A 14,758-nucleotide genomic window follows, 5' to 3' on the forward strand; every position below is an offset into this window, starting at 1 on the left:
TCGCACCCACGCGTGTCCCCCCGCCCTCTCTGCGACACCTACTCCCTACTCCTGCTCTAATCAGCTCCCTCCTTGCTGCCCTTCCAAGCCCCCCGCCCATTCCCGCGGGTGCTGTCGCACCGGGGAAGCCCCGGTTCCGTGGCCCCGCAGTTCCCGGGTGCACCGGGCCGGTCCGTTGGTCCCGGGCTGCAGTTTCACCGCGCGGTTTGAATCCCGGTTCCCGTCCTGGGGTCCGTGGTTTGTCCCGGGCTGTGCCCGCCTCAGCCTGCGCCCTCCGGTACCGAGCCGATACCGGGAGCGGGGGCACTGAAAAGAGGTGTTCATTGCTTGGAGGGGCTTGCTGCTGCACGGGGGGTACCCACCCCACCCCGGGGCGCTCCTTCCGCCGCTCCGATCCCCGCGCCCACCGGAGCGGAGGGGCAGTACCGGGCAGGGTAACCTCGGGGCCGCCAGGGGGCGCTGCCGCACCGCCGGTGCCACCGGGGCGAACCGGGGGATGCGGGCCCGGTGCTGCCAGGGTTGAAATGCGGTACCGGGCCTGCCAGGGCTGGGGACACGGTACCGAGGCTGGGGCAGGGTCGCGGTGAACTCTCCGTGCTGCCATTTCCAGCATCAAACTCGCCCGGGGGCCCCGTGAGCACAGCTCGCCCACTGCGCACCGGGATATCCCGGGACGGTGGACACCCGTCGGGGCTGTTCGGGACTGGGAAGGGGCTTCCCGGCCTCCCCACGCCCCCGTCTAGGACGGTACTCAGTGGGGAGGGGGCTGTGGAGTGCTGGCCGGGACCCACGCGTGGGAGGAATCAGAATCACCCGCTTCTTTGGTCGTGTGCGACGTTTGGGGACTCTGGGGGAATGTGGGGTGCAGAACCGGCCCCCAGAACTGCTCCAGCCCGCCCGGTTACGCCGCGTTTTTTGCCACCCCGGTGGTTCTACAGGGGCGGTGTCCCGGGAACATCTGGACCTTCTCCCGAACATCTGGAGCCGCAGCAGCCTGAATCACCCTCTCCCCCCCGCAGCTGCCTGGCCGGGGTGGGGCGGAGCAGCCGTGTGGCGTAATTAAAAAAACATATGACATCACGCGGAGAGATCGCATGGTGCCTGATGACGGTGTTGGCACCCCCTGCCCATCTCCCTCCTCGGCCCCGGGCCCTCGCAGGCGGCGGAGTGGCCACTGGATGACGTCACGGCTCTGGCTCTGACGTCACGGTTCTCAGTCAAAGCCGGAGTTGGGTGAGTGATGGCCAGCCTTGCGGATGACGGGACCCCCATGATGGGGGTCCGCTGTTCAGGACCCCCGGCCCTGAGCCCTGCTCCTGTAGCCCCCGTGGGGACGGCTGGGGGGACGGCGAGGGTCCTGTGCCCTGGGGGGTGACGAGGGACCCCCTGCCTTGGGAATAGCGGGGGTCCTGTGCCCTGGGGAGTGACGAGGGACCCCCTGCCTTGGGGGGACGGTGAGGGTCCCACTACCTTCGGACACAGTGAGGGTCCTGCTGCCCTGGGGGAATGGCCAGGGTCCCACCGCCCTTGGGGTGATGATGGATTGGCTGTCCTGGAAGAATGGCGAGGCTGCTGCTGCCTCTGGGGATGGTGAGGGTCCCGCTGCCATGAGGATGATGAGGGTCCTGCTGCCCTGAGGATGATGAGGGTCCTGCTGCCTCTGGGGATGGTGAGGGTCCCGCTGCCCTGAGGATGATGAGGGTCCCGCTGCCTCTGGGGATGGTGAGGGTTGCGCTGCCCTGAGGATGATGAGGGTCCCGCTGCCATGAGGATGATGAGGGTCCCGCTGCCCTGAGGATGATGAGGGTCCTGCTGCCCCGTCCGTCTCTGACCCGCAGCCGGTACCGTGTGCCGGTAGAGGGGAGCTGGGCCTCCCCCGCACCTGGGGGGAATGGGGGCCAGCACAGCAGGGACGGGCCGGGACCCGCAGCGGTACCTGTACCACACCGACCCCGGCCCCGGTCCCCTGCCTGGACCATACTGACACCGGTACCGACACCGGCCCCGGGCCCCTGCCCAGACGATACTGATACCGACATTCTCACCGGGTCTCTGCCCGCACCATACTGGCACTGATACCGGCACCGGCATCGCACCTCTGCCTGTACATAATTGACACCGACACCGGACCCCTGCCCAGACCGTACCGATACCGATACCGACACCGGATCCCTGTCCGGACCGTACTGATACCGGTACCGACACCGGAGCTCTGCCCGGACCGTACCGATACCGGTACCGACACCGGACCTCTGCCCGGACCGTACCGATACCGGTACCGACACCGGACCCTGTCCCTGCCCACACCCACCGGGGGGCGCAGCCCGGGCACCTCGCGCGCATGCGCGCAGGACCCCCCCCCAACGCCACGCGCGTGTCCCCCCCCACCCCCCCCTCCCCGTTCCCGTCCGCGGCGGCGGCGGCTCGAGCCCGGTGACGTCAGGCGGGCGGCGGCGCGCGCTCCATCTCCCCCCCCCAAATCACCGCCCTCCCTCCGCCGCGGCGGCGGCGCGCGCAGACCCCCCCCCATCCCCCCCGCCGCCCCCCGGCCCCGCCGCCGCCGCCGCCGCCGCCCAGCCCGGAGGGTCCAGCCCGCCCCCGGCCCGGCCCGGCCCGGCCGCCGGCCCGCCCCCGCCCGCCCCCCGCGGATGTCGGTGCGCGGGCCCGGGACGCGCCGCCCCACGGGCAGCACGGCGTGAGGAGCCGCCGCCGCCGCCGCCGCCGCCGCTGCCGCCGCCGAGCCGCCGGCATGGGGCCGCTGCTGGCCCTCGCCGGGAGCCTCCTGGCCCTGCTGGCCGCGCCCGCCGCCCGCGCCCTCGAAGGTGAGTCGGGGGGCGGCGGGGCCGGAGCCCCGCGGGGCGATACCGGCGGGGAACGGAGGTGGGGGGGAACACCGGCGGGGAGGGGGAGGCGCCGCAGCCGCTGCCGGGGGCGCGGGGCTCGGCCGGCCCGTGGAGGGGAGGGGGCGGGGGGCTGCGCGCGTCCCCCCCTCCCCGCCGCCGTGACAAAGCAGAGCGGGCGCAGCCGCGCCGTGAGGACACCGGAGGGACCGGGGGGAAGCGGGGAGCAGCGGGCCGGGCTGGGGAGGCGCGTCCTCCCCGCGCTCCTCCGCAGCGCACGGTGCGCCCCCCGCCCCGTCCCGTCCCCCCGCAGCCGCGGGGGCCGCTCGCTGGCGCTCCCCGTTTTCTCTTCTTTGCCCGTTCCCTTGCCTCCCTACCCGCCCTCCATCCCATTTTCCTTTTGGAATCCAAAGTTTTTCCCGCAGCCAAGCAGGAAAGTTGGAGCTCAGCACCGCTGCGGGATCCGGGGCCGGGGGGTCCCGGTGTCCCGGGGGTGCCCGGTGCCGGGGTCCCACCGGTCCCGGGGGTGCCCGTGACAGCCCGGCCTCGCCCCGCGCTCCCCCCTCTTGCATAACCGGGGCTGCTTTTCCCGAAGCCGCGATGCCCGGCTGCGGAGTTTGGCTGCGACCGGGGCCTGGTGGCACTGGGAATGTGCTTATCCAGCCACCGGGCTGTCCGTCCCCCCTGTCTGTGTGTCCGTTTGTCCATCCTCCCCCGCCATCCCTCCATCCAGCTCCTCGCCAGCCGCTCGTTCCCAAGCCGTGCACGTCGCGTTCCCGGCCCTTATTGATCTATTCAGTAAATACTTGAGCTCGTCAGCTCCATGGCCGGGCTGGGAATGTGCGAGGGGCCGCTCTTGGCAGCGCCCGTGCTCTGTGCTGGCAGCCGATCCAGCCGGGAGCCGGCGGCCGTGGCGAAGTTCTCGCAACGCTTGGACGCACAGGGCTGTTTTTCCCTTCAAAAGCAGGGAAATGGAGGGGGGGTCTCGGCTTTCTTGTGACGGGTTTCCCCCTCTGTCTGCCTGGTGAAATGAGAGGCCAGAATGATGGATGAACAAGAGGGTTGTGGGGTTTTTTTTTTTTTCCCCCTTTGGAGGGAGGTTTTTCTGTCCCATTTCGTTGCCCACCTTGGAGCAAAAGCTGGAGAAGGGATTTGGTGTCGTGGCAGTGGCAGCATCTGACCCGTCACTGGGTCGGAGGGATGGAGGAGGAGGAGGTTTGGGCAAATGCCAGATCCCTGCCCCAGATTCATGTCTGGGGCTGCAGGAGGCCGGGGCCTGTGGTTTCCATCCTCCTCACCCTACTGGGGGTGCAGACGCTTGATCTGCGTCCCTTGGAGGGAGGTGACAGCACTGGAGCAGCTCAGGGCACCCTGCAGCCCCCCCTTTGGTGGCACCTGCAGGGCTGATGGAGCCTCTGGCACGCGCTCAGCAGTGCAGGTGGCCAACAGCTGAGCCCTCTGGGGTCACCCCTGCAGCGAGCCCAGGTCTCAGAGGCATCATCATCATCATCCCCTCGGAGGTGGCTCGGCAGATCCAGAAGTTGGTGGGGGCGGAAGGGAGGCATCGCTCATTGCATAAGCGGCGTTGCCTTTGGAAACCAGGCTGCGGAAAGATGAGGAGCTGGAGGGAAGTTCCTCCATCCTCTTCTCCACACCCCTGAGCTGAAGTGGGGCAGTGACACCCCTTTCCTCTTGGTGCACGTCCCCCCCCTCCCGAGGGGCTCCCCTTTTAGGGATGGTGCTGGGGATGAGGTGCTGTTCCACCACCTCGGGGTGCTGAGAGCTGTGTGAGCCTGTGGGTGGGAGGATGTGGAGGCATGTGGTGGATGTGGGGGCACCACAAGTATGTGGTAGGGCTGGTTAGGAGGCACAGTGTGCCACTGAGGTGACACCTGAGCTGGAGCCCGGTGGTCCAGGCTGGGCTCTGCTTTCCCTGATGCAAGTGTCCCAGTGGGGCTCTGGGAGATGCCAGGATGTCACTGGGAGTGGGGTGCAGGTCCCCATCCTTGTCAGGAGAGCTGGTTCCTCCCACTCACTGCCTCTGTTTGCAGCTCTGGAAGCTCTTTGCTTGTTCCTGGAGAAAAGGAGGACAAAGTCCAGCCGTGGGGTGGGAGGAAGTTCTTCCATGGGGAGCAAAGGGCACTGGTGTGCAGCTGCTGTCTGCCCTGTCCTCTCCTCTTCCCGGGGTGGTGAGGGGCACCCCTGAGTCCTGTGGTGGCAGATCCCCAGGAATGGAGTGAGGGCAGGCAGGGGTCACTCTGTTCCTGTTTTGGAAATACCTGTGGTTAAGGGTGGCTGGGGTGTTTTGATGCAGCACTTCCCTCTTGCCCTCTTGGTGGTCTGGCATGTCCTGCTGTGTGCCCCATATGTGTTCCCATGAGTGCCTGTGTGTTCCCAGGTGCTTTCCCGTGTGTTTTTCCGTGTGTTGCACACGTGTGGGTGTGCACACGCCGCTTCCCTGAGCGTGCAGGGACACGCTGGGAGCTGCCCTGGGTTCAGGGGAGGTGAGCAGTGCAGCTTTGGGGTGCTAGGAGGAGAAGGCAGCAGCTGCCTGTCCCTGGGCTGTGGGCAGTATCCAGAGGGGTGTCCAGCATTCCTGTGTGGAGCATCCCAGCACAACACTTGGCTTCCTGTAGCCTCACGGGGCTCAGTCCTATGTGAGAGCAGGTGAGAGCTGAACTCTGTCCCCATCCCACATACTCCCTGTCCATGATGTCCAGAGGATGGGGCAGCACTGGAGCATCCCTGGCAGCAGTGCCAGCTTTGGGGTGAAGCCCTGGCGTTGTCTCCTCACCATTCCCAAAGCTCCTGAGGCACAGTGGGTGGTGAGGGGGTGGCAGCAGCTGTGGCAAACCCCCTCACCTTCAGTGTCTCAGCCCCACCACTCTCTCCTCGTGTTCTCTCCCTTCCAGTTCCATGTGCTCCGGGGGAGCCTGTGAACCAGGAAGGAGCGGGGGCTGCTCCAGCTGGTGATGCTTTTTCTCCAGTGTTAAGTACTGGTTGGGATGATGGGGAGCAAAACCAGCCAGGTCCTCCCTGTGCTCCTTCCTGGAGCATTCTCCTCTGGAGGAGCTGGTTCCATGGTTTTTCTTTGCCCCCAGCCCGTGCCTGACCCGTGGTTGCCCAGTGGGGCTGTCCAGGCTCTGCTCTGCTTCACAGGCATTCCCATTTCCTCACAAGAACAGCAGGATTGGAGCGGAAAATCGGAGACAAATTAAGGGAAAAGCTGCGTAAACCAGCTGCTGGGTGGGGTCCCAAAAACAACCCTGGAGTCAGCCAAGGGGATGGGGTGGTGGCTTTGAGGAGGGAGGATTGGCCCTCAAAATCCATCCTCCCACTGCTTAAGGGTGTCTGGGGAAGGATTGTGGTTCCTTCCCCCTCCAGGAGGGTATGGGGGGACCTGGCTGCCCCCCAAGGTTGTGACAATGTCCAGGTCACTGAGGTGGGGAGGGGGGGTGGAGAATAGGCAGAGTGAGGGCCAGGAGTGCTTTGGGCAGAAACTGGGAGCACTCTAACATCTGTAGAGGTGGTGGTGGTGGTGGTAGGGTGGGGACATTGGGCACTGGGGTCTGTGCCAGCACTCTCCTGCCCCGTGGCTGCCTGGTGCCTCCCGTGAGGCTCATCCCAGTGCAGCAGCACTGGTGAGGAGAATTCTGCTTTTACTGTCAGGTGGATCCTGCTGCTGAGAATTTGCCACTGGGATGCTCCCCAAGGAATGGGACAGCTCATGGGATCCCTCCCTGCCCCTGGGGATGATATCCACACCAGGATTTGGCTGTCCTGTGAGCTGTGACCCCCACAGCACTCCAGGATTTGGCTGTGCCTTTGGGGAGCTTTCCCAAACCTTTTTGGACAGAACCTCTCCAAAGCAGTGCAGGCAGCACGTGGTTCTGCAAGTGTCCTTTGCCCAGCAAGGGGGTGCATGGGAGGTGCTTCCCCGAAATCACAGCCAGAGCTGGGCCCTTGGGGGCCCTGGAGTGCCCAGGGGACAAGGGGGGACACACAGGATGTGCCACATCCTGCTGAGTCAGCACAGTGATGAGCCCACAGCTTTGCCTTGGGGCAGGAGGTTCCTCTTCCAGGCACAGAGATGATTTCAGTTCCCAGATCGACTCCAAACACTTTCCTGGTGCAGATAAATAGTTTTTTTGTTTTTTTTTTTTCGTTCCCCCCAGACCTCCCAACCCTGCAGGGTATGAGCCTTGAGTCTCTGTGAGAGCTGCCAGCTAAACCTGGAGCCCTCTCCCAGCTCAGCCCAGCAAACCAGTGAAGTGCTGGGATGAATCCAGTGGTCCCAGTTAGGAGTGGGTGCTGCTCCCAGCAGTGTCAGCTGGCTTGGACTCTGATGCATCATCCTGTTTCCTTCCCACACTCCTTCCTCTGCCAGGCAGACAGGACTCTCCCTGTGCTTGGGATGAATTTTATCTCCATCACCTCCCAGAGAGCATTCCAGCTGTGTTCCCATGGCCATCCCTCTCCAGGGACTGGGGCTTGGTGGCCCATGGCCTCTCCAAGCACCCAGGGACATTTTTCATCCAGCTCTGCCATCCTCAAGCTCTGCCAAACGGAGCATCTGCCCCGACTGCAGCTTGTTTTTTCCAGGGGGTGCTTTTCTTCACTCTCCTGGGGATTTTGCAATCCAAGGCCACCTCAAGTTATTTACAGCCCAGGTTTTGCTGTTGATTTAACTTTCCAGCCCTTTCCAGGCTCCTGGGCAGCCCGACCTGCTGGCTGTGGCCTCTCCAAATATTTTCAGCATTTTCTAATTCGGCTCAAACTCCTTGTTTTCTTTGCTGCGTGACTCTTATTTTTGAAGGAAAATCCACAGGGTGGGCTGTTCTGGATCTTATTCCATCGTGAGAAGTTGTGCTCCTCAACGTGGTCTGGCCATTTCTAGGGCTAAATATAGATTCCAGTGTCCTTCCTGAGCCAGGGAAGGGAGCAGGCTGGAGCTGCAGTCATGCAGATGCTGTGCAGGATCACAGGTCCCAGCACTGCTCGTGGGGCTGGCAGCAGAATTGTTGGATAATGACCTTGCTGGCAGCTCTGAGCTTCTCCAGTGGGACCATGCTTGCAGTGACACCAAGGGCAGGGATGGGAAGAACATCCCAGGCTCCAGGGAGAGTCAGGAAGGTGAGAGCAGGTCTGTGATGTCCAAAACACATGGACTGGGGCAGCAGTGGGAATTTGGGATGTCTGGGAGGGAGTCTAATTGAGTTGGAAGTTGCATCTTTAATTGAGTGGACTAATTAGTCTCTTGGCAGATGTTGTTTCTCCAAATGAGACCATGGTGAGGGTGGGCAGGTGTTGGGGGTCTCATCCTGAGGATGGGCAGGTTTTGGGGGTCTCATCCTGAGGATGGGCAGATCTTGAGGGTCTCATCCTGAGGGTGGGCAGGTGTTAGGGGTCTCATCCTGAGGATGGGCAGGTGTTGGGGGTCTCATGAGGGTGGGCAGGTGTTGGGGGTCTCATCCTGAGGATGGGCAGGTTTTGGGGGTCTCATCCTAGGGATGGGCAGGTGTTGGGGGTCTCATCCTGAGGGTGGGCAGGTGTTGGGGGTCTCATGAGGATGGGCAGGTGTTGGGGGTCTCATCCTGGGGATGGGCAGGTGTTGGGGGTCTCATCCTGAGGATGGGCAGGTGTTGGGGATCTCATCCTGGGAGTGAGCAGATCTTGGGGGTCTCATCCTGAGGGTGGGCAGGTGTTGGGGGTCTCATCCTGAGGATGGGCAGGTTTTGGGGGTCTCATCCTAGGGATGGGCAGGTGTTGGGGGTCTCATCCTGGGGATGGGCAGGTGTAGGGGGTCACATCCTGGGGATGGGCAGATCTTGGGGGTCTCATCCTGAGGGTGGGCAGGTGTTGGGGGTCTCATCCTGAGGATGGTCAGGTGTTGGGGGTCTCATCCTGCTTGTGCAGAGCTGGGCAGGTGTGGGGTGAGTGAGTTGCTGTTGAATTGTGGGGCTGCACTTGCAGGAGGTGGAGAGGAGTCACTGCTCTTGGACTCAGAGCTCTGCCATCCATCCCTTGGTGGATTCCAGGAGGATTCCAGCTGGGGGAGGCTTTGGGATCCATCCTGCTGCTTCCCCCATGCCCCATCCTCCCTGGGGGTGGCCAGTTTTGTTTGCTGGTGGCTGCCAGGAAAAAACTGAAACGTGCTGAGAGCTTTGAATTGCATCAATCTCACCCATTTACCTGCAGCTCTTTGTTCATGGGCACAGGCTGCTGGGTCACACATGGCTCACTCAGGCCACCAACAATCACAGCTGGCCACCAGCATGGTCACAGCTCTAGCAGGAGTGTCTGCACCCCCTGAGCTCCTCAGGACCGTGTCCCTCCCTCTGTCCCCTGCCCTCAGTGCTGGCACCTGGTGATTTTCTCAGAACTGGAATGTGACCTAAAGGGTGATGCAGGGACACAAACCCTGGGGAGCAGCAGTGCCAGTGTGTGCCCACCCACTCCAGCCTTGCTGGGGACACTCAATTTGCCTGTCCCCTGCCTCTGTCACTGCCTGTAGAGAGGCTCCAGATGATTTATGACGCTTGGGTGCTCTGATTATGTGGGGGCACAGACCCCCCCCCCCCCAAACCACAATGCTTACAGCAATCCCATCCTCTCCACTCACTGAGAGCTGCCTCCCAGAGCAAGGAAAAAGCTGTGAAGGGTTTCCTGCTGCCTGGTGTCGTGGTGCTTTTTTATTGTTTGGAAAAGGAAGCACTTGGGTTTAATACTTCCCTCCCCAGCGGATGCTGGGGGCAGCGGGGTGAGTGCAGCTCTGCATCCTTGGGTCAGTGCCCACATCAGGGCCCTGCTTCCTGCTCAGCCCCCAGCCCTTCCAGATGGGTTTGCTCAGCCTCTGCTCTGCTGGCCTGCAGTGTGTTTTCCCCCAGGGAATAGTGGATTTGGAGCCCAGCTCTGCTTACTCACCCTGATGCCATCAGTCCCTGCCCGGCCCCACGCCCTTTCAGCTGCAAAAAAATCACACATTTTCCTTTTTTTCTGCAGCTTGCAGAAGTTAAAACCAGGGGAAGCAGGATCCCTGACCTTCAGTGGAGATGCCAAAGGGTCAGGTGGCATCTGGGACACAGCATCAGCTCAGGGGTGACTGTGCCAATTCCTCTTTCACCATTTGTACCAGTCACAGATGGGACATTTCACTGTGCCAGGGATGTTGTTCCAGTGGAGCAGCTGCCACCTGGAAGCTGTGCAGGACCTGCTCTCCCAGGATGTGCTGTCAGGGAATCCCAAATCCCAAAGGTGATGGGTGGCTGGAGCAGTGTCATGGGCTGGCCAGGCTTTGTTTTGGGGACTGGGATGGGACAGTGGCAGGAGCAGGGCAGGGCCATGGTGTTGTTATCCCTGCAGAGACCTTGAAGTCCAGAGATTGTGCAGTGTGATGGTGGCTCTGTGACCTTGTGCTCACCCAGAGCTGGGAGATGCTCTGATGTCCCTCAGGGCACCCAGGGGGACCTCAGGAGGTGACCTGAAGATTTAGAACAAACCTGGGTCTCCATGTCCTCATGCCTCTCTCGCTATTCTTCACCCTCTCAGAGCATCCAGCATCTCCTGTGGGGTGACAATGTGACCCCCATGAGCCCTCCAGTGAGGACCCACAGGTGTGACCACCCCAGGGACCCCAAATCCCAGCTGGATCATCCCTGGCTGGGCAGGTGGAGCCGAATCCAGAGCAACTCCCTGCACTGCTCGGGAATAAAAGTCCCTTTATGCCGGAATAATTAGTGTACTCAGAGCATGCTAATTATTCTAGGATAAAAGTGACTTTTATTCCAGCAGAGTGTCCTCTCAAAGGGCCCTTTCTGCCTGCTCCTGGGGCACAATAGCTGCTCTGCTCCGTTTCCCCATCCCAGACAAAGTCCTTATTTGCAGAGGCAGCGAAATTGAGTTGACTAATGAATTAAGGCCAATGGTTCTGGCTGGACTCCAGCCCTTTGAAAGCCTTGGCGAGCTGATGCCCAGCCTGGGAGGAAGCACAAACCCTCCTGCCCCACCAAGCCTCCCTCCCCTCCCTCCCTCCCAGCTGCTGGGATGAAATGCCTATTAATCTATCCTGTGGAATTGCTTTATTCCCTGTGCAGGCAGAGCTCTGGAGGGAGCCTTATCAGCTCCAGCCACAGGCCATAAATAACCACAGCAGATCCTGTTTGGGTTCCCAACTGCCCCTGGGTATAAACATCCCTCTCCTCTTGCTGGGATGGACACAGGGAATAAAGGCTGGGCAGGTAGGGGAGGTGGGGGGGGCTCTGCAGGCTTGTTGCCCCCTCCCCACCCTGCTCTGAGGAAGGAAAAAAGGGGACACGGGGCACCCTGGCAGGGATGGCCACAAGCCAGGGCTGCCTGCAGCTCATCCAGAGGACTTAAACCCCTTTCTCCTGCCTGCAAACGCTTTTTTTTCTTTTCCTTTTCTCCTTCCCCCTCACCCCCCCTTTTTTTTTTTTTTTTTTCCATTTAAATTGCAGATAAGCTGCCAAAAGAAAGATACTAAAAAAACGGGATTCTCCCTCGAATCCCCCTCTGCAGCTGCCCCTCCTGCCCTTCCCCAGCACAGTCTGGATGATCCAGCTATTTTATTTTATTTTTTTTTTTCTTTTATTATTATTGTCATCCCCAGTTTCTGGCAATGCCAGAGCTCTCCTTTCATCTGGCTCCATCTCCTGCCATTTTTCAGCTCGTTCTGCTGTGGGGAGGGGACGCGGGGGATCCACGGCTCTCCCGGCTCCTGAATTTGGTTTAAAATGCAAATCTTTCCTTTATTCCTTTTTTTTTTTTTTTTTCTTTTTAATGGATTTCATCTGAAGGCGGCGGAGCCTGGGGAGGGGCAGGGCTGGGGAGGGGGGAGCGCATTCCTCGCAGATTTCCTGGGGCGTGTTCAATGGAAATCGGCTCCCCCCGATGGGTTTGGAGTCAGGTGATGGAGCTGCGGGATGGACGCAGCCCTGGGAGCCGCAGTGTGATTTTATCGATGGGATTTTATCAATATGATTTTATCGATGGGATTTTATCAATATGATTTTATCGGTGTGATTTTATCGGTGTGATTTTATCAATATGATTTTATCGGTGTGATTTTTATCCCCCTTCCCCCTCCACCGGGATGCTGTGGGCAGCTCCTGCCTCCCTTGGGATGTGATCTCCCGTTCATCCTCCTCCTCTCCAGACAGTCATCTCCTCCTTGTCTTCATCCATCCTCCTCCTCTCCATCCATCCTCCTCCTCCTCTCTGTCCACCCTCCTCCTCTCTGTCCATCCTCCTCCTCTCTGTTCATCCTCTTCCTACTCCCCCTCTCCATCCTCCTCCTCCTCTGTCTATCCTCTTCCTCCTCTCCCTCCATCCATCCATCCATCCATCCATCCATCCATCCATCCATCCATCCATCCATCCATCCCTCCATCCCTCCATCCTCCTCTTCCTCTCCATCCATCTCCTCTTCCTCTCCATCCATCTCCTCTTCCTCGCCATTCATCCTCCTCCTCCTCTCTGTCCATCATCCTCTCCATCCATCCATTTCCTCCTTCTCTACATCCATCCTCCTCCTACTCCCCCTCTCCATCCTCCTCCTCCTCTGTCCTCCTCTCCCTCCATCCATCCTCCTCCTCCTCTCCATCCATCCTCCTCTTCCTCTCTATCCATCCTCCTCCTCCTTTTCTCCATCCATCCTCCTCCTTCCATCCATCCATCCATCCATCCATCCATCCATCCATCCATCCATCCATCCATCCATCCATCCATCCATCCATCATCCATCTTCCTCCTTTCCATCCATCCTCCTCCTCCTCTGTCCTCCTCTCCCTCCATCCATTCTTCTCCTCTCCATCCATCCATTTTCCTCCTCCTCTCCATCCATTTTCCTCCTCCTCTCTATCCATCCTCCTCCTCTCTGTCCCCATCCTCCCTCTTCTCCCTTGGGTTTGGAGGCAGGTCCTGCCTGCTGGGAATCCCACCCCAGTGCTGGGGGGGCTTCTGGGGACCCTGGAGTTGTCACCTCTCCCTGCTCTGCTGCCCAGAGTGAGCTGGGAGCTGGCTGTGACCCCAAAGGGGGACATTGGGATGGCACCTCCCAGTCCCTGGGGTACCTGGGGATCCAGTGGCTCCCAGTCCATGTCCAGGGATCAGAATGTATGGAACAGGACCAGTGGGATGTGCTGGTGGGATCTGGGGATGGATGAGCAGAAGGTGCTGGCCCCATCCTGCCTGTCCCTCAGGGGGGTGACAGCCCTGCCTGTCCCCCAGGATGGCTCTGGATCTTCCAGATAATTCCCACCAGCATCATCCCTGATCAGGGCTGGGAACATGAGAAACCAGGGATGGAAAACCAGAGAAGCACCAGAATGCTGGGGCTGAGATGATGGCTGAGTTTGGTTTTGATTGGATTTGTTGTTGTTTCCTTGGGAATTCCAAAAAGAGAGAAAAAATCAGAGTGAACTCTGGACATCCATCCAGAATCTGTCCCAGGAATGGCACAGAGCTCTGACACAGCAGAACCAAACATCCCTTCTCCAAATAATTTTATTTTGTTGTTTAAGGAAGGTGAGCACCTCGTGATTCCAATTCCATGAAGGGAAAAAGGGAAAAACCATATTTTAAAGTCAATATTCATCATCATCCCTGATCAGGACTGGGAACACAGGGATGGAAAACCAGAGAAGCACCAGAATGTTGGGGCTGAGATGGTGGCAGAGTTTGGTTTTGATTGGATTTGTTGTTTCCTTGGGAATTCCAAAAAGAGAGAAAAAATCAGAGTGAACTCTGGAATGGCACAGAGCTCTGACACAGCAGAACCAAACTTCCCTTCACCAAATAATTTTATTTTGTTGTTTAAGGAAGGCGAGCACCTCGTGATTCCAATGCCATGAAGGGAAAAAGGGAAAAATTGTATTTTAAAGTCAATATTGACTTAGCAATCAGCCATCCCCCTCCCCCAGCCCCACATACCTGTGGGAATGGCCACGAGCCCCATCAGGATCTGGTTTGAATCTTCCCTGTTCGGAGGGGGCCGGATGGAAGAATTGCAAAAATGCATTTGAACTGTTTTGGGATGGTGTGTTTAAATGCAAAACAAACAGCTGAGCTTCCCTTTCCCTTTCCCCCCTGGAAAAAAAAATGTGCCTCAGACCTGAGGGTTTGGGTTTGGTATTTTAAATGTCTCTATTAGCTGGTTCAGCTTTTGGGAGGAGGAAAATGTGTTGGATTTGGAGGTTTGAGGATCAGCCTGGAGCTCCAGGCTTTGACCTTCCCTGTCCTGAGGCTGTTGGAAGTTCTGGAAACACAAAAAAAGGAACAAATCCTGCTTTTTTTTCAGTATTTTAAGTACAAAGGATGGATGATGTGGGGGAGAGCAGTGAAGCCTGGGATGGTTTTGGTGGATTTTGTGTGTTAAATGTGGTTGATTTTGAGTCATGGGTGACCCAAAGATTCCAAACTGGCACTGGGGGTTTGGTTGATGGGAAAAATAACCCTGAATTTCATCCTTGATCCACGGGGAAAGAGGAAGAGGACAAACATTAGGATGAAGATGAGCTGATGAAACAACCAAAAAAACCCCCAAATTACCCCAAAAACAACCTCTTGCCCTGTTTTTTGGGGGTGCTGCAGCTGTGTGAGGTGGGGATGGAGACCTGGAGGGGCACAGAGTGGGAATATTTCCCTCTGGGGTGGATTTGTTCCCTCCCTTTTTTGCTCTTTTCTCCCCCAGAACATCTGGTTTGTGAATCCCAGCCTGTATTTATGGCCAGGGCTGTTTCCTGGCCTCCTCCCTGGGAGAGGAGGAGGAGCTGGGCTGAGGAGGAAGCAGGGCAAGAACTCCTTCTTATTTTTATGCTTTTCTTCCAATCTCACCAGGTTTTTATTTCATCTTCATCCCTGGACTGAAGGTCATGCAATCTTTGCTTCCCCACCTCTCCACC

General features: G+C 59.2%; 1 protein-coding gene across 1 annotated transcript in view; it reads left to right on the forward strand.

Moving 5' to 3' along the window:
* Positions 1-2,635: 2,635 nt before the first annotated feature.
* The window catches only part of LRP1 (LDL receptor related protein 1), a 101,631-nt gene continuing 89,508 nt past the window's right edge, over positions 2,636-14,758 (forward strand). Inside the window, 1 exon segment of the mRNA XM_079329222.1 lies at positions 2,636-2,822. Coding sequence (XP_079185348.1) covers positions 2,750-2,822 — 73 coding nt within the window. The 5' untranslated portion in view covers positions 2,636-2,749.

The sequence above is a fragment of the Erithacus rubecula genome, assembly GCF_903797595.1.
Source record: "Erithacus rubecula genome assembly, chromosome: 31".
Taxonomy (NCBI): domain Eukaryota; kingdom Metazoa; phylum Chordata; class Aves; order Passeriformes; family Muscicapidae; genus Erithacus; species Erithacus rubecula.